At 62.5% G+C, this 18,429-nt stretch overlaps 1 protein-coding gene across 5 annotated transcripts in view; it reads right to left on the minus strand.

Moving 5' to 3' along the window:
- Positions 1-18,429, minus strand: part of BAIAP2 (BAR/IMD domain containing adaptor protein 2) — a 63,860-nt gene that overhangs the window by 8,225 nt on the left and 37,206 nt on the right. For all 5 annotated transcript variants that reach the window (XM_042256767.1, XM_042256772.1, XM_042256770.2 and 2 more), the window contains exons 4-13: positions 17,931-17,992; positions 17,369-17,440; positions 16,681-16,818; positions 7,896-8,048; positions 4,957-5,181; positions 4,609-4,810; positions 3,754-3,955; positions 2,738-2,806; positions 2,230-2,392; positions 413-447 (exon numbers count right to left, since the gene is read on the minus strand). In XM_042256767.1, the coding sequence (XP_042112701.1) occupies positions 413-447; positions 2,230-2,392; positions 2,738-2,806; positions 3,754-3,955; positions 4,609-4,810; positions 4,957-5,181; positions 7,896-8,048; positions 16,681-16,818; positions 17,369-17,440; positions 17,931-17,992 (1,321 nt within the window). The remainder of the gene's footprint in view (positions 1-412; positions 448-2,229; positions 2,393-2,737; positions 2,807-3,753; positions 3,956-4,608; positions 4,811-4,956; positions 5,182-7,895; positions 8,049-16,680; positions 16,819-17,368; positions 17,441-17,930; positions 17,993-18,429) is intronic.

Below are 18,429 nucleotides of genomic sequence, written 5' to 3' on the forward strand. Positions count from 1 at the left end.
GCCTCCCCAGGAGAGGAGAGACCCGAGAGGGGCTGCAGTGGGTCCCTGGCTCCAGCCTGGGCACAGGGCCAGTCCTGGCTCCCACTCACCCACAAGGGGAGCACGAAGGCAGCTCCGGCAGGGGCCTCTTTCCCCATGAGGCGATATCCGGGGACCCCCGGCTGCTGCCAGGGGTCAGGGCATCCTGCACTGAGGGCCCTGCCCTACAGAGCAGACTGGGGAGGGCACAACAGGGTGAGGGTCAGAGACCAGGCACCCCAGGCCCCGCTCACTGTCTCAGAGTGGAGACACTGTGGTCTCCAGCCAGGCTCCAACCGAGGAGGCCTGGGAGAGGGACCACCCGACTCCAGCTTCCGGTGGGACGGCTCCCCACCGCCCACAGCTCCCGAAGACGGGTCTGAAAATCTCTTACCTGCTCACGGCCCGCGCCCCATAATCATCCAGACCCTGGTGAGGAAAAGACAGAAAGCGTCAGGCTGGGGAGCCAGGGGCTGAGGCGGGGTCTGCAGGACAGGGGTCCCTCCTGACCCCAGGGTGTGTGATGCTGCCTGCGGCTGAGGACACGAAGCGCCCCTCCCACCCCCAGCAGGGCCCTCCCCGATTCACAAGGATGCTTCCTTATCTGGCCAGTGGCCAATGGAGAGCTCACACAAGACAGGTCACCTGATGACCTCCTTCCGCACATGTTCCCTGTGGCCCTTAGCCGTGAGGGTCATGTGATGAAAATCCCGGCATGTGAGGGCTTCCTAGAGAACCCAGAGCCTGAAACCGTGGAGGGTGGAGAGTGGAGGGTGGGATCTGGGTGGGGAAGCTGGGCTGGCAGAAGCTGATGCAGGGAGGGCAGCCTGCCTCATAAAAGCCTGTGCTGGACCCTGGGCCAAGCGTCCCCCTGAGCCCCAACATTCCCACTGTAGCTGCCTGGCCCCAAAGAAGCTGCTGCCCCAAAGCCACTGAGGGGTACTGGGGACACCTTCCTCCACTCTCTCAGCTTCAAAACCAAGTCCAAAGACTGGAATGCAAGAGCAGCAAGCAGTGGCAGACCCCTCCAGGCCTGGCCAGCTGTGCCATGCGGCCTGGGTAGGGCTGGAGAGGGACTGGGGTGTCTCACAGCTCAGCAGGTGGGCCCCGTGACCCCTGAGGTGCCACAGCTCCCCCAAGGCTGGATCCGCCTCGCCCTCCCTGCTGTTCGCCCTGACCCAGCCTCACTATCTCCAAAATGTTCCATCCAAAGGCCCAGCCACACCACCCACCTCACCCCACTCACCACCTAAGTTGTCTCAAATCACGTGCTCACTGTGCCTAAATCATCAGTTCTCTAAAGACACCCTGGACACCTCATACGGTGCGCACCAGCTAAGCCCTCCTCGTGGCAGCGAAGGGTGGGTGAGGCCGCTCATGACAGCCACCAGCCACGGACATCTGGACAGGGCGAGTCGGCCACCATGTACCCAGAGCCCTTCCCTGCCTTGCCCACTTCTGATGGCACACTGTCAACATGGGAGGCCCCCGGGAGCACCCCCACCCCCCGTTGTTGGGTCAACTCTCTGCCCAAATTCTAGAGAAATACAAGTTCTCTCTGATTCCTCTCCCCCGACCTGGGTCCCCTGGCCCCCAGGTGGAGTGAGGCCCCGACCTGGACACCAGCATGGAACAAAGTTGCTGGCCCCTGCCCACCATGCCACCACAGCAAATGTCCTAGAAGTCTGGGCCCTCTCCAGCCCATGAGCTCCCCAGCAGAGCTGTGGGGACCGTCCACACTCACATCATGGGCCCACCTTGACCTGAAGACCACCCTGCACTGGAGGACCCGCTGGGTATCAAGGCCTTGATCTTCCCCCTCTGGCTCCCTGGTTCCAGGTAGGCTGACCACACATGCCTGGTCCTGCCTCCTAACAGCCCAGACGCATGCTAACTAGAAGGTTCTGGTCACATCTCAGGCAGAGACAGGGCACTCAGCCATGACTGCAGGAGCTTCCTGGGTCTCAGGGAAGGGGCTTCTCCTCCCAAGAGGTGGCGTCCAGAGTGATCCCCAGGCTGGGGGGAGGGCAGACAGAGGGGTTACCATGCTTCTCTGGAGCCCTGAGACTACAGAGGACGCTGGGCTGTGACCCCTGAGCAGATCACTACAGGGGTGTGAAGGCCAAATCCAAAGCTCCAGAGCACCAGGCCTTTTGGTGGAGGCACCCTGAACCCGCCCACCTACAGACCCCGCCACGGCCCCGCACTCACCTGCGAAAACGCGGGCACGGCCACGCTATAGGGCCTCTGCTTGAAGGCGCCGGCTGTCTGGGTGGGGAAGGCCCGGGAGGACGTCCCGTAGTCGGGGGGCGGGAGGGCCAGGTCCTCCTTGTCCAGGAGATTACCCGTGCTGCTGCTCTTGCCCTGCTGCAGGCTGCGGGGGTGGGCAGGGCGGTCATCCGGGCCCACCTGGGCCCCCTGCTTCCCTTGGCCCCACAGGAGGGCGGAATGGAAGGCAGCAGTGATGCTGCCTGGGTGGGCCTGGGCCTCCCCCAGCCCCCACCCCGCCCGCTCTTAAGAGCAGAGTGTGAGGCATGCCAGGGTGGTACGGGGAGCCCAGTTCACCCTTGCAACTGTCTCGGGTGAGCCCCCGCCCCACCCCACACAGCTCTCAGACACCTCCACCCCTCACAGCACCTCCACACCCCTGGACCCAAGGGTCTCAAACGTGCAGCCCCTACCCCGAGCTACAGGCCACCTGCCCCGTCAGCATGCTCACCTCATGTGCAACCTATCCCCGCCGTCATTGTCTAGGACTCGGGTGTAGGAGAAGGGAAACCAGCCCCGCCTGGAACAGGAGGCCCCGTCAGAGTGCGTCAGCTGGCCCCAGGTCCCACCCGTTCCCCCGCCCACCTGCACGCATCTGAGGAGGCAGTGCAGCAGGGCCTGTAGGTAGGCGGGTTCAGGGTGCCTCCACCAAAAGGCCTGGTGCTCTGGAGCTTTGGATTTGGCCTTCACACCCCTGCACACACTCCAGGGAGACCAGGAGACCCCACTGGGGCATCCATCCAGCTCTGAGCCACCCTGCCCTGGACGGGAGTGGGGCTGTGGGTGAGCAAAGGTGCCAGGACCGAGCAGGGCTCTAACTCTTCAACAAGCAGGATGGAATTCCTGGCTCAGCTCCACATGGCTGCAAAGCCACAGCCCCAACAGGAGAGGCTGCCTGGAGCCCCCATGGGGAGGGTGCCCCTTGGCACTCAGAACTGCCAACCCAGGGTGGCGCTTGCCAGGAGGCCAGAGCCAAGCTCAGCCCAGCCTCTCCCTTCCTGTTGGAGGCAGGCTGATTCTGCCCCGGGCAGGGGTCTCTCAGCCCACCAAAAGACACACACACGATGGTGGTGGGTGGTGGGGGCAGTCGGAAGGGACAGCCCCTGACCTGGGCATCTTCTGGCTGAGCGAGAGCCAGGCGTTGGCATAGCCTCTTGGCAACAGGTGTCAAACTGAGCTGTGAAGGTGTGGCCTGTGACTCAAGGCCACTTCTAGAAGCCTCACAAGGGTGGCTCACGTGCACAGAAAGGCTCTGGGGTGGAAGGCTGGCTTCTGACTGGGAGGCCACGTGCACATGTGGGGTGCCGGGCTGAGTCAAGGGACATAGAAGTGAGGGCTGGTGGGGGCCTGCGGACACGTCTGTCCCTCCTAATGGACCTGTGGGACCTGGATAGTCAGTCTGAAGGAGGACCCAGAGCCAGGACGCAGGCACCCAGGTCAGGAGGCTGACGCCCCCGCCAGACTCACATCTTGGTCTTCTCGCTCTCGCCATAGTGCCAGCCGTCTCGGGCCTCGGGCACCAGCAGGGTGATGAGGTCGCCCTCCTTGAAGCTCAGCAGGGTGCTGTTGTCCCCGGCCGCGTGGGAGAAAATGGCCTTGACCCGCATGCGGCCGTTGCGCTCCAGGCCAGCGGCCATGGAGCTCGAGCGCGGCAGGGTCTTGTTCTCGGCTGCCAGGAACGTCAGGGCAGGTGTGAGGGGGAGCTCCACCACACGCGGGAAAGGGCGCGGTCACCCTCCCGTCAGCTCAGCTGTCCAACCGTGGGACGCTTGGAGCCCCCAGGTGGGCCTGGAGGTGGGCGGCCCACCCTCATGGATGACTGCCAGGCCTCCGGGGCTGTCTGGCTCAGACTCCGGAAGGAGCTGGGAGCTAGGGTGCGTGTGGATGTGGCCTCTGACCCGCCGCTCATTAGCTGGGGCAGTTCTCTGGGTCTTAGGCTCAGCTTTCCCATCTGCTAATGGGGAGACCCTCACAGGCCAAGGCCCACTGGTGGGGCTGCAGGAGGGGGAGTGCTGTCCATGGCAGACAGGCTGGAGGCAGGGCAGGGAATGGTCCCACGGTCAGCAAAGTGCCCTCCAGCGTCACCCATCTGCTCCTGTCACCGGCTGAGCTGCTGGCGTCCCTGCACCGCCCTGCCCTACCACACTCACTTCACGGGGGAGCCTGGTCAAACTCAAGGATCCGGGATGGAAATCTCAAAGCGGTCCCCAGGGTGCTGCACACACGTGTGCCTGTGAGCCTCTGGGCTCCCCCCAGCCTCCCCTCGGGGATGCCGTGACTGCTGTGGGCCGGGTGGGCCTGGGGCCCCAGTGGAGCGCTTACTGGTGGCGTAGCTGTTCTTGGGCGCCACGCTTTTGCGCACGGGAAGCGTGTTGGAGTAAGAGTCACTCAGTTTGCTCTGAGACTGCGGGGGAGACGTGGACTTGGGCTGGGCAGCCTTGCGGTCAGCCCATGGGTTGTAGTCCTCGCTGTCTGGGCCCGAGACGCCGTTCATGACGGGTGCATTCTCCTGGGCAGACAGCCGCTGTTGAGAAGAGGTGGCGTGGGTGCGGTGTGGCAGGAGGGCCTGGGCCCGGCAAGGCCCCCTCTTAGGGCACCCCAGGATGCCAACCACCGGCACCAAGGGGAACCATCCCCACACCCACAGAACTTTCTGAAGCGAGGACTTACCCCCACAAACGGGGCCAGTTCGGGGGGCACTGGCAAGGGCTTGGCCCCCGGAATGGGGTCTGAGATGACCAGGCTGGACTTGGAGGCCGATAGGCCGCTGGGGAGGACGGAGCCGTTGCTGTTGCCCATCTGCTGCATTAGCTGCACGGCACGGTCGGGGATCTTGTTGGGGTCGGCGCAGGCCTGCTGCCATAGCGGCAGCTTCTGCGCCAGCAGCTCCTTGCCCTAGAGTGGAGGAAGCCGAACAGGGTGGGTGTGAGGGCCAGCCTCAGGCTCCCGCAGCCGGGGGGCTTCCCCGCAGGGCTGGGAGAGGCCAGGGCTTGTGGTCCACCTCACGGACACAGCCCCTCGACTCCCAGATGGCACCAGGCGGCTCCTGAAGAGACACACCCAACCCCAGGTGGGCACACCTGGCTGGGGCTGCTCTTCGCCAGGTGGGGTGCCTCAACGAGGTGAGCCACCTCTAAGTCCCTGACTCCCGACCTGGGAAGGGGCCGGGTATGGTACAGCATGCCCCCCAGCTGAGAGACCCTCAGAATGAGGTCAAACCAAGGCCTGACCCAAGAGGGGCCTCCCCAGGGGCCTGAGGGAGTTGAAAGAACAGGGGCCCACGTGGTCAGCCGTGGAACAGGACAGGCTCTTTGTGGTGAGGTACCAGGAAGAGTGCTGTTCAGGTAGACTTGAGGGCCAGGAAACCTCACAGGGACAGAGAGGGGACTGTGGGGAAGGGACAGAGCTGCCCAGGGCCCAACTGCGGTCCGCGCTCCCCCACCCCAACCCAGGGGCCCTTGAGCCCAGCTGTCCCTCCAGTGTGCTCTGGGGTCTGCCCAGGACACAGGGGGCTAGAGGGCACAAGGGCCTGATAAAGCACGAGGAAGCCCCAGGCCTGACCAGGGTCCCAGGGTGGGGGTGTGGCCAAAAGCAAGACACTAGCCTGAGACCCGCTGCAGCCCATTCAGGGGGCCCGGATCCACGGCATGGACACACTTAGGGCCCTGGAGATGGCTCTGCCTCCCGTCCTAGCCCTCTGGACAAGGCGGGCTACCCTCCCTGCGACATGTGATACAACTGTGTTTCCACGCAGATCCCAGACCCACCTTGGGTGGAGCTTAGGGCAGTCAAGGTCTCCAGGACCTTGGACGGGTCTGTCCGGCCCTCACTGTCTCTCCTCATTTATCTTCCCACTTCTTTTGGCCTGTGTCTGGGGCAGGGAGGTGGCACCCACATGGGAAAGCTGGGGGATGCTGGACAAACAGCCCTTCAGAGCAGGCCAGGGCCCCTCCCCCAACTTCTGATTTAATCCTGGGGCCAGCAGACCCCTGCATGAGGGCTGGCTGCTTATCTGCATAGAATGTTTAACTGGAAAACAGCCAGGGCAGTTGGCTTACATGTCAGTGGCCACATTCCCTGTGCACTGGCCCAAACCGAAGACAGTTACAATCCAGCCTCTGGCTGAAAGGAAGTTTATGGGTCTGGGCTGGTGGTGAAAAACTGGGTTGGCAGGAACCCTCACCAACAGGGACAACTCAGGGCTCCCCCTCAGTTGATGGCCCTGTCACTGTCAGGCCTGAACCCAGGCAACAGGGAAATGTTAGCTGCCTGCTGCTAGGAACAGCAGGTGGGGCTCTGCCTTCACGCCCTGGTGCCCCAGACCTGGAGCTTGTGCCTTTCTCAAACCTCCTGGGGGGCTGGGGTCCAGTTTCTTGGGAAGTCATCTCGCATACACACGATCTGCCCTCCCGCAGGAAACAGAGATGGTGACATCCTGGAAAAGGATGGCTTTCCTGCTTTCCTTCTAGCACGGATGGGTCCACGCTCTGCTAAGCAGCCATAGGGCCCAGCGGCCACCAGAGGGCGCACATGCCTGCCGCGTGGCTGCTGGAGCCGCGTGGGCGCTGCGGTGGCCTTGCCGGAGCACTGCGGCTCTAGCAAGCACCTCCCCGCTGCCAGCCAGCCCTCCAGGCACAGGACCTGAACGCAAAGTCTCACGCGGCGGGGTGGCCCCACCCTGACCCTGCAGAGGACAGAAGGCCCATCACTGTCCTTGCGCTGCACCTGTGGCAGCAGCAGGCCCTCGGGCAGGCCCAGGCAGGTAGGAGCCTCTCCGTGGAAGCTGAGGCCATCTGTCAGCCTGGGGACCAGAAGCTGAGTCAGATCAAACACGTGTGAGGTGCTACCCCCAGAATCCCTTTATGGAAAAAAGGACACAAATGAGGGTCTCCTTGATTGGCTCGGGCTGCCTAACCACACCTAAGCTCTCAGAATGTTCTGGAATGTTCCAAATGACACCTCTGACCCCACTCCAGTTCCTACCTGTGGACTACGGGGAACAGAAGCCCCACTGAAGCTATCTGTTTTTTCAGGGGAGATGTGTCCTCTGGGTGGTGCTGGCCTCAGGGGGCTAAGCTGGCCTCTATAGGGGCTGGTACTGCAGCACCTCCCAAGGAACTTGCTCCCTGGAGAAGACCCTCTCAGTGGGCTACTGATATGAACAGTGAAACTTTAAGTGTTAGTTGTTCAGTCGTGTTCCACTCTTTGCGATCCCATGGACTGTAGCTCGCCAGGTTCCTCTGTCCATGAAATTCTCTAGGCAAGAATACTGGAGTGGGTTGCCATTCCCTTCTCCAAGGGATTTTCCTGACCCAGGGATTGAACCCTGGTCTCTTGCATTGCAAGCAGATTCTTTACTGTCAGAGCCACCAGCAAAGCTTGAGTTACTGGTGTAACTGCTCTCAAAAAAAGCACCTGGCAATTTCTGCTGGGAGTTGTAGAACATCTGCAGCCTTGACCTGGTGACTGTCCTTCCAGAACTCTCCTCCTGAGGAGATCGAAAACGCAGTGTTCCCTCATCACAGCTCAAGGTGGGGCACGCCCCCATATTCCCCAGGGAGGCAGTTTGTGCCAGGGAGGGCCCAGCCCCGCGAAGAGCAAGTACCCACCTTGGAGTGGTAGGCGGCGGAGTTCTTGGCCACGGCGCACTGCTTTTCCACCAGGAAGCAGAACCTCCGCCTCTCCTCAGTGAGGGCGGTCTTGTAGCCGTCGGACACGTAGCTCTCTAGCTCACCCTGCTTGTTGCCGATGGCATCGATGTACTGGGAGTGGGAGAGGCAGATAAGCCCGAAATGGGACAACACTTCATCACCTCCCGTTCTGAGCAGCCCCACAGAGGGGGAGGACACCTCTCGGCCAGCCCACTGGTGTGGGCGCTTGGCCGTGTGACTCACTTTGGCCATGAGGCTATCCCGCTGAGCCACTGCCCCCTGGTCCCCTGGCAGCTGCCTGTGTGGGGACCACGTGGCAGACTGCCCGGTCAGGCTGGTGTGGCACCTCCCTCAGACCCCAACACCAACCATAAAGGCCATCCCGATAGTCGGAAGACCAGGACAGCTCAGCTGGCACTGTGCGTTCGAGAATGACTAGTTCACGCGCGAATCCCACGGGGGTGGGCAGAGCGCACAGTTCGATGCTACAGCACACCAGAACACTCTGGTTCTGCAGGATGGAAAGTTCCAGTAACAGTTCCACCGAGACTGGGGGCAGCTGTCCCAGGGAGGCCTGCAGGCCCCCCATGTCTGTGTGCAGCCCCGCCTCTGGGATGCAGGAGAGCCTTCCAGCCCCCTCCCTGTCTCCCCTCTCTCCCCCAAGCCCACTCCACAAGGGGCACAGACTCCTCTGTCCTGAACTGGGATCCCTTTCCACCGCGCCGCGGCCGGCTGGGGGGACCAGCCTTCACAGAATCAAGCCCCATCCTGCGGCAGGGGCAGACCCGGGCCACGAGGGGGCGGCCTCCCCCGCCTGACTCACCACCTCCCCCACAGCTTTGACTGACTCAGCATGGGTGGGTGGTGCGGAGCCGGGTGGGCGCAGTGCAGGCTGTTCCTGGCCCCTCCCTGCCCTCCCCCCACATCGCAGCAGCACGCAGCTGGAGGGCAAACGCCTGCTGGGCGTGGGCCGTCCCCAGCCCTGTCCCTAGCTCAAGCCTCTGCCAGTGTGAGCCTGCCTGCCCAGCACTCTCACCAGGACAGGGACCCTGCTCCCTCTGCACCTGCAGACCACCCTGCCTTCAACACTGAACTCCACTCTCCTAGCCCTAAGAGAGCAGCTTAAACGGGCCTCCACGTCCCCCACCCTGGAGGAGTCTGCCCTGGCCCTCCTGAGCAGCCGCAGGGCCAGCCAGGCCACAAGGTGTGCCTAACAAAGTCCGAGCAGGAGGGGAAAGGCCCTCAGGCCAGCCCTGCTGGCTGCCTCCACCGCCCCTCCACACCCGTCCCCGAGCCCCACGTTATGAAACACGTGCGCACCCAGACCTCCAGCCTCTGCCCTTCCAGCCTGCAGAGTGGCTCCTCCAGGAAGCGGGAGAGTCTGCAGATGCAGGGTGCCATGGTGGGCAAGGCCATGCTGTGTGGAAGGACCCCTCAGATGCCACCCACCAAGGGGCTGGCTCACACCCCAAAGCCCCCACGTGGGCAAGAGGCCTGAGGGTAGGAACACCTGCTGGACACAAGGGCCTGGAAGGGACAGGGCTCACTCAGAGACGGGGACACTGATGCAGGCCCCTGCTGCCGCGCCCCATCACCTAAACAGCAACCTGGCACTAGACCGAGACCCCCCAAGGGCCTCCGCTCACTCTGCTCTGTGGCTGTCCTACCCGCTCCGGGGGACAGTGGAACATCGGTGTGGCCTTGCAGGCTTCAACCAGCCCTGGACCAAGATGCCTCCCTCAGCCTGCTCTCGAGTACATGGGCGCTCCTGGGCTCAGCTGTGATCCGAGCCCCCTAAGGGGCTTCTAGAGTCTCTGCAAAGCTCTAGAAGGGGAAGTTTGGGGTTTAATCCCAGTAAAAGCCCCAGCCAGCCGGTCCCTGGGGTTACCACCTCCCACCCTCCTGGGGCGCCGCTCCAGCGCCAGGCAGGCCTGGGAGGCAGGGCGGGCGTGGAGTGAAAAGGTTGAGGCCCTGAGAAGTCAGCACAGAGCCTCGAGAAGGCAGGCCCAAAGGAGGCACCCACGGTCACCTAAGCAGAGACTTTGGGGGCGGAGGAAGGCACCTCTGTGAGCGGTCACCCCAGGACAGCAGTGTAAACCGGGACGCGGGCCCCCCGGGTCCAGCCACCCTGAGCCCGCTGCTGAGGACGGCTCCTCCTTGCACCGCCCAGCGTCCCTGTCCGTCCTGCAGCCGGTTTCTGGGTTTTCAGGCTGCGGTAACGTCTTTCACCTCAACGTTCCCACTCCCTAGAGGGGAAAGAAACCGGCTCCGGGCGAGCTGGCGCGGGGTGCTGGCCTCATTAGCTGCCTGGCAGCCTCCCGTGCCGGGGGAGGAAGTGGCGGTTTATTTTTAAGATTTCCATTTATTCAAACGAGCCCCAAGATCAGCCAGAAGCAGCTCAAGTCTCAGGCAAGGACCCGGGGGCTCTCGGAGCCACGCAGTGTCTTTCCAGGACCACACCTGCCCAGGATGGGGCAGGAGACACGTCGGCCTGGCTGGGATGCCCGGCCCAGGAGAGCTGACCCTTCCTCCTCCCCCAGCATCCGGCCAGGACCCAGGCTGCCACTTCTGTCGAGGAATAACTGCCAGCCCTCCTGACCTCCTTCCCCAAAGCTGCCTCCTTGCAGAGGGAGGCCACCACTTTGAAGGGCAGACCCTGGAAATCTAGGCCGAGTGAGGAGCTTCGCGTCCAAAGAAGCTGGAGAGGAGGACACCCCAGGCCACACTGGCCGCGGTGGGCAGGGGACATTCCCGAACATGCAGGAGCGCCCACGCTCTCTGGGACGGGCAGAGGACAGAACGTGCCTCACCCGACAGACCTGAGGAGCTCCAAACAGGCCACAGAAAATGGCCTGAGCCCATCCCCGCTGCAGGCGGGCACCATGGCCAGGCTCCCAGCGTCCTGCCTCCCCACCCCCCACCCCTGCTCCTGGCTTAGCGGGTGCTATGGCGACGGCACTATAGAAACACCCAGCTGAAAGCATTTAAGACCCACGGAACGCTCCCACTTAGTCACCCTGGGCTGAACAGCCCTGTAATCCGAGAAGACAAAAGTGATCAGGACGCATGTCTCCTCTGCGGAGCGGCCCAGTGACTCAGAACGGGGGAGGGGCGCTCTAGCAAACACCCGGGGCTCTGGTCTCCCTCACCCGATAGGCCACCCAGCTTTCCCACGTTTCTCCAAATTTCTTAGAACCCCCATGTGGTCCCTAACCGCTGCAGCTGGGGAATGACAGTGGGATCCTTGGCCCTCAGCTGTCACTGCCCATAACCATCACTCCAAGCAGACAAGGAGAGAACCCTGGCAGCTGTGATGGACAGAAAGGAACAGCTGGAATGGGATGCCCCCAGCTGCATCCAGTCACTGGGTACATTCTGGGGGCAGCCAGTGGCTTCCCTGGAGCCCGCTGACCAGGGCTGTGTCCCTCTCTGGTCTGATGCACCCTGTGCCCAGGCCAAGAACAGGACGGCCAGCCTTCGGTTCAGGGGATTGTTAAGAATCTCTCTTAAGCACAAGAGCTCCAAGCAGGGCTGGGGACCAGGGCTGAGCAGAGGGCAAGTGTGCCCTCCTTCCCGTAGGCCAGCAGGCGGAAAAGCCAGCAGTCAGCAGTATGGGGCACGTGCTGTGGGCACATTCTCAGGCAGAGAGCGCAGTGCCCCTCGCAGGCGACACAGACCTGGGGGCCCAGGCTGCCATTTTCCCGAGAAGGAGCCCACAACCATCACTAGATTGGCAAGGGGTTCTGTGACCAAACAGATCCCACCGCCCACGCGCTGCCGGGTGCACTTACCCACTGGAGTCCAGGAAGAACGTGCTGGGAGGGGCGTGCCCACTGCATCCCTGTGCCCAGACCCCAGGAAAGAATGTGGGGCCACTTCCGTCCACACCAGTGGGCTGGACACGCTGACAAAAGCCTTGAGGCCCAAGGGGACGGGTCTTAGTAACCTGTGAGCACCCTGAGCCAAGGCCTTCGGTGGCTGCTGGGATCCATGCCACCTGGGTCTGGGGTCTGCTTTGCTGCCCTGGGACCTAGAGGAGGGCAGAGCCGGGGCTCCCGTGCCCACTTGCTGGGTGGCCAAGTCTCTGGACCCTTCGGGTCTCAGGTTCCTCAGGGGCTGAGCCAGAATGTCACCACCCAACTAGGCAGCCCCTCCTCACGTGACCCCAGAGGTTTTGCAGGTACGGAATTCACATCCAATTTCAAAGACTCAGCAGGAAAGAGACGAATGCAACCCACATCACTAGTATCTGTTGCAATGATTACGTGTCTAAATAACACTCTAGACGTGTTCTGCCCAGTAAAACGCTTTTCCTGTATCACATTTATTATGTGCCCACCTCTCAGTGCAAAAAGACAGGTACCACGTGCCTGGCGCTGCCCCCAAAAGTCCTCTCAGCCCTGAAAGCAGAAGATGCTCCAGATTTCTCAGTGTTATCTAGCCAGGCAGCCCACTGGGGGGGGCTTAATCTGGGGAACTGGGGGTAGGTACGGGGCGGGGGGGGCAGAGTCCCCCAGAGGACCGAGCAGCTGATGCATCTCTGGACCCAGAAGCCCTAAGAGGATACTCTGGCTTTTCAGTTGCTAAACCCAGAGGGCCTCTGCTTATACTCCAAGGAAAGAAAACATCCCACTGCTGGGATGTCTTGTCCATAGATGCCTTTCGCACTGAAGAGCTCTTTAAAACGAGAACAGCAGACACACAAGGGGCTTAAACCACTGCAGTCAAACCTTATGTGTTATCAGGACCAGCCTCTGCCATTACTGTTTTTGAAGATCCAAATTATGGTTATTTTGTTTTTGCTTTGTTAATTACACATCCCTTTAAATAGAACGAATCTCTCCCCTTTCTCAGACCGCAATCTGAGCCCAGGGAGAGGGAGCCGACTGCCGGAACCGCCTGCTTCAGTCAACACCGGCCCCGGCAACAGCCCACATCTCACAAGCTAGAACACCCGAGGCCCTGCTCTCAGCATCTCAGAGAGGGAGAGCGGAGGATGGCTCCGGACGCAAGGGGGGCTCTCGGCAGTTCTGGGTCCCCTGGCAACCCCAACCCCAGTGGGTGGGTGGGCTGGGGTGGCTGGGCCATCTGCTCTCCTGACAGCAGGAGCCTGTGAGAGTCAGCAGCTCCAAGGACCAGGCTGCTAAGGACCTGGTGCTGGGCGGGCAGGGATGGTCGAGGGCCCTGGCCCGCTGCACTCAGGTTTGGCCCACACTGGGGGTGACCCTGCCCCACATCTATGCCCACCCATCTGCCTCCAGCCTTCTCTTCCTGGGCTCTCACCTCTCCACTGCGGTCTCAGCGGCCCCTCCCTCAGAGCCTGCACACGGGTAGGAAGGACATGCTGTGTCCCCATGACCCCTGCTGGTCACACGTCACACACCAATGTGAATCCCAAAGGCACGCTGACTGCTGGGTTTTCTAACAGTCACGGTGCCCCCTTGGAGGCCGAGGACTCCTACCTAATCAGAGCTGGGCTTGGGGTGGGGCCGAGGGAAACAGAAACGGAAGAAATCCTTGGCCAGGTCCTGCAGGATCTGTGAGGGGGACGCGTACCCAGAGTCTGGCCAGCCCCACCTTCCCAAAGGGCTTGACCTGGGACGGCTCATGGCACAGCCACACCCCAGCCCAGACCCTTCTGTCAGAAGCCCTGGAGACCACCGAGAAGCCAGCGGGGCAGCTGCCCATCAGAATCACCTCGAAGTTGGAGAACCTGACGCTCAGGCTACGATACAGCTATGCACCCAGGCCTGGGGAGGAGGACCCCGGGCCAGAGACGGCGCCAGAAAAGGCCTGTGACCACACACTGTCAGACACGCGGTGCGTCCTCCACGACCGCCCCCTGTGGCACTTCTGCGCCTGTGAGCACAGCGGTGACCAGAGGTGTGGAGCATGACCTCACCACGTGGTCAGCACTTGGGGCGCTCCCTACTTCTAGAAAAAAGCCTGCGTCCTAGTTTGCGCCCCAAATGCCTCTAAGTGCCTAATTCCTGACCTAAAATCAGTTCTCTTCATGGAAATCCCAAAACACAGTCTCAATTACCAGCAGTTCCTGAAGCTGGCCGGCTCTGACCCAGTCCCCATCACGGGGAACCCGTCACAGACTGACTGGCGGTCAGTCTCCCCCCGCACCACCCATGGAGCGTGACCCGCGGGCACAGCCCCACCTCAGTGCTCAGCGCAGACGGGCCACTCGGCAGCAGTGGCGCCTTGGGGAAGCGTGTGGCTGCTCCAAGGGTTGACCTCTGCCTGGCAGGTGCCCAGAAGCCTCTCTACCCTCCCTGGTGAGTGTCCTGTCCACACTGAGGTCTAGTCAGAAGCGGAACATGTGGGCCAGGGGCTCCAGAAGGCTCACAGGTGACCCCAGGGATTGCGCCAGGCAAGCCCACCTGTCTCAGGAGCTCTGGGCGCACACCCAGAGCTGGACACCAGAGCCACAGGGCTCCATCAGTCTGGGTGCCCCATCTCCTCTGCCAAGGGGTGTCACAGTTCAGGTCAGCCCAGGCTGTGGCTTGGGGATGCCCAGGTGGGGCCCCTGTGCCAGCCATGGGGCTTGGGATCACCCCTACCTGCACATACTGCCCACTGGGGCACATACTGCCCACTGGGCCACACGTGGCCCAGACCCCGGTGAAGGTCCCAGGGTGCAAGAGACTCTGGGGACACACAGAGGCTCCGAGGGAGCCAGGGGTCGCCAGTGCCTGGGGTCCTTGCCCACTTCCCCAGGGGTCCACAGTCCGGAATCCACCCCCACTCGGTGACAGTACACGAGTACTCCTGCTTGCAGCGAGCACGTCTAGCGGCAGAGTCTACTGCGGTCCAGGTGAGGCCGGGCTCTCCAGGGCAGGGCCGTGAACGACAGTCTGGATGGGCGGAGCTGCCCCCACGGCTCATCTGCTACTGGGTGGCCTGTGTGGGAGCACTGCGGGTGGAGGGGCGTTCTAAGAAACAGACGGGGAGGGCAGAGTCCTGCTCCCCCCTCAGTAAGTCTTTAACAAGCCATTTCCTGTAACTCGCAGGACCTTGACCAAGGCAAAGGGCCAGGCCAACTCAGCACGCCTGCCCTGCCAGCCAGGCACTCTTCCCAGGGAAACGGTGGGGAGGGGAGGGCTGTCACACCAGAAGGGCCCAGGGCCTGTCCAGCCCCCAGCAGCCGCACCTCAAAGCAGACATCGGAGCCTGGCTCCTGGGCCAGGTCTGCAAAGGTTCCAAGAATCAGAACAGCCCCAGGTGCTGAGGGGCCCTCAGATGCTCGGGTGGGCTGGGCATCCCCACAGGACACCAGGCAGACCAGAGCTGTCCACGGGACCGGCGGCTGGTGTCCCTTCCACCGGCTCAGAGCACACCAAGCGCCCGCCCCCTGCCGCACAGACATGGGGTGAGGGACTCTGACGACCCCCAGCCTGGCCTCTCAGGGTCAGCGTCACCGGGGAACAAGAAACACTCGTCGGCCTGCCGCTCTGCTTCCTGCCCTTAGAAGACAGCTGGAACAGCATCACGTACTGCCTGTTACCACGTGAGCAGCCTGCGCTGGACGCCGGGAGGGACAGGGTGGAACACAGCCCTACTCCGCCCCTGACAGAATAACCGAGGCTACTAACACTGCAATAGCACCCTCAGGAGGCTAAGGCGCAGGCAGTGAAGAGGGATGGGGGTGGGCTTGGGAAAGTGAAAGATGCTAGAGAGAGGCTGGAGCTGGGTTATCACTGCAACTCTGTGAGAAACTCGTGAGGAAGGGGCTGCAGAAGCCTGCTCCCCTGCAGGCGTGGCTGCTTCCCGCATGGCGGGTTGCGGTACTCAGCTGTCACCCCCTGTCCATCCTCTCCACCAGGAGCCCCAGGCGCAGAGGGCGCAGAGGCCGGGCCGCTCCGGGGGAGCAGGGGGCCTGCTTGTCCACACCTTACTCAAGTGGCCAGGAGCCGCCTCGTGGCCCCGGATGGCTCCAGAGGTGCTTGAGGGCAGTGGTGTTGGCACCAGGGTTCATGCCATGCAGGGAGGCCCTGATGGTGTAGGTGGTGCCCCCAGACTTGCTGCCCTGATGGCCGGCAGGTAGAGCAGGGCTTTAGGAGCGGAGGGTCCACCCCAGCGGTCACCCCATGCTTGTGCCCAGGAGAGCTTCCACTGCTGACCGGGTTGGGGGGGTGGCTGTCCTGTTTCTCCTCCTCGGACGCACGACCTTGGAGAGCAGCGTCTGGGCCCGATCTATGTCAACTGGCGGCGGGGTTCTGGTGAGTCAAGTGTATCGGGGCCATGCCTGTCACAGGCCATGCTGTCCTAATTCCTTGCCCCCTCCCCAGCACACAATGCCTGCAACCAGGGCTGTGCCTCCCGTGTCCTGCAGTGCCATCTGCCTCACACCGCAGGGCCCCCAAGATGCTGAACGGGCCAGTGTCTGCCTGCTGGAGGCTCTGAGCCCACGCTGGGCGTGGGCATTCGTGAGTAGCAAATCAGAGTAGCGGTCTGAGGTCTCTCTCGGAGGCAGGAAGGTTCCTTGTGGGTTCTGTTCCTTTGGCGGAGAGCCATGGCACCCACCGAGGCTGCAGGACAGGGCTGCCAGCTCTGGGATATAGGGCACCCCCACTGGAAATCCCCGAGGAGAGTGGAGCCTGGGTCTGATCCATCAGGAGGGCCTGCCCTTCACTGCTCTCTGAAAGGACCGAGAGTCCTGACACCATAACAGGGGCCCGAGCCCTCTGGTGTGTCCCTGCAGGCAGAGCACCCAGCCTGTGCAGCTGAGTCCTACCTGCAGCTCCTTGTCCGAGTATTTCTGCGGGTTTTTGCTCCCTTGGCTCTTTTTGCGGAGTTTCTTCAGCTCAGCTTGGCACTTGTCCAGTGCGTCACCTTTGCTCCTCTGCTCCGTCTGGTATTTCTTCAGTGCAGCCTGAGAAACAAATGCCAAAACAATGTGGGCAGTGAGCCAGCGTGCCCCTCCCGCTCTCCACAGGGCCACAGCAGCCCAAGCTCGTGGATGGCAGGACGTGCGCACCCTGGAGATAAAGATCAGGGCTGGGACTGCCAGTTGGGCTTCCCTCTTCCACCCCAGGGCGGGAAGGGTGTGAATTCGTGTCATGAGCACCGGCTGACCCCTCGCCCTCCTGGTAGAGCTGGGGGAGGGGACGGGACCAGGAAACTCATGACAGCAGGTCAGACGTGTTCGTGCAGGTTCCACACTATGGCCACTGCACATCATCGTTTTTACTAAAAGCAGCTGAGAGGCAGGGGCAGAGGACCAGGGCACGCGGGGCATCCGATGCAGGAGTCTACCCACGGGGTCACGTTTGGTCTCAAAGGGGTACGAAATGTCAGAGGAACTGCGGGAAACCACAGGACGCAGAGCTCACGGGAAGCTGGAAACCCCTTGGACCGAGGGAAGTGCTCACACAGAGCCCGAGCAGGGCAGGCAGACCAGCAGGTACGCGTGGGCTACTTACACTCAGGTACCGGGAGTCCAGCTCCACCTTCTGCTCCAGCTGCGTGAGCAGCTCGTTGTGAAAAGACTTCAGCTGGTATGGAGAGAAAACAGAGGTTAGCTCTAACGTACGCCCCGAGGGAGGGAGCCGCCTAGGAGAGGGGGCCGGTCGCCATGACAAGGGTGCCCAGGACGCTGGGTACCCCCATGGGAGAGAGGAGCTGTCTGACCCGTGAGCCAATGACCCTGGTGGCCCCGCAGAAACAGGCGGCCCTGGGAGAGAGTGCTGACCTGGAGCCTGGCCTTCGTGGCCAGCTGAGTGTGAGACCCCATCTGGCCTGCGCCCTGTTCTCTCAGGTCCTCCTGTATACCCCTGGGCCTCACGACGGTCACCTCCTTCACAGGTGACTTCTGTCTTGGGCCCTGGGTATGCCCCAGACCCGAGTGTGACCCAGGGCGGCACAGGCCTCCCTAGGGGATGCACGGCGAAGCACACGCTCACCTCCTCCCCTGCCCTCCGACAGCGCCGGCCCACCTGCAGCTGCCCCTCCCTCCCCGGGCCTCCCTGGGAGGCTGCGACTCACCATTTCTTCCAGCTGATTCTGAATCTGCCTGTGGACTTCGGCCATCTGGAAGAGAACGTCCCCTGGAAGGCAGAAGGCAGGAGAGAAAAGCAGAAGGGAAGCGAGAGCCTCAGAATCACTGCCCCATCACCCCTCCATGGCTGGGGAGCACACACTGGCGGGCCGGGCACTGGGGTTGCAGTGGTCTGGGGACCAGCAGGTGGGCAGGGGTGCCCTGGGGGCAGGGGGAGGGGTGCCTCTCCAGGTGATGCCACCCAGAGAGACGGGAAATTCTAGAACAAGGACGCACAGTTGCTTGGTGTCTCTGGGGGCTTGCGGGTATCTGCATCGGAGCCGAGGTTCACGGGAGAGGTTGGATGAGAGGCCCTACTTTTGCAGGTTTCAACCCTGCCTGCGATCCCACGAGCACTGGCATCTCCTCTCACTCGCAGGCGCCAACTACCACTGGCCCACCCACCTCGGGCCCAGGCAGAGGCGGCAGCCTCAACGAGTAGCCCGT

Source organism: Ovis aries, chromosome 11 (assembly GCF_016772045.2).
Source record: "Ovis aries strain OAR_USU_Benz2616 breed Rambouillet chromosome 11, ARS-UI_Ramb_v3.0, whole genome shotgun sequence".
NCBI lineage: Eukaryota > Metazoa > Chordata > Mammalia > Artiodactyla > Bovidae > Ovis > Ovis aries.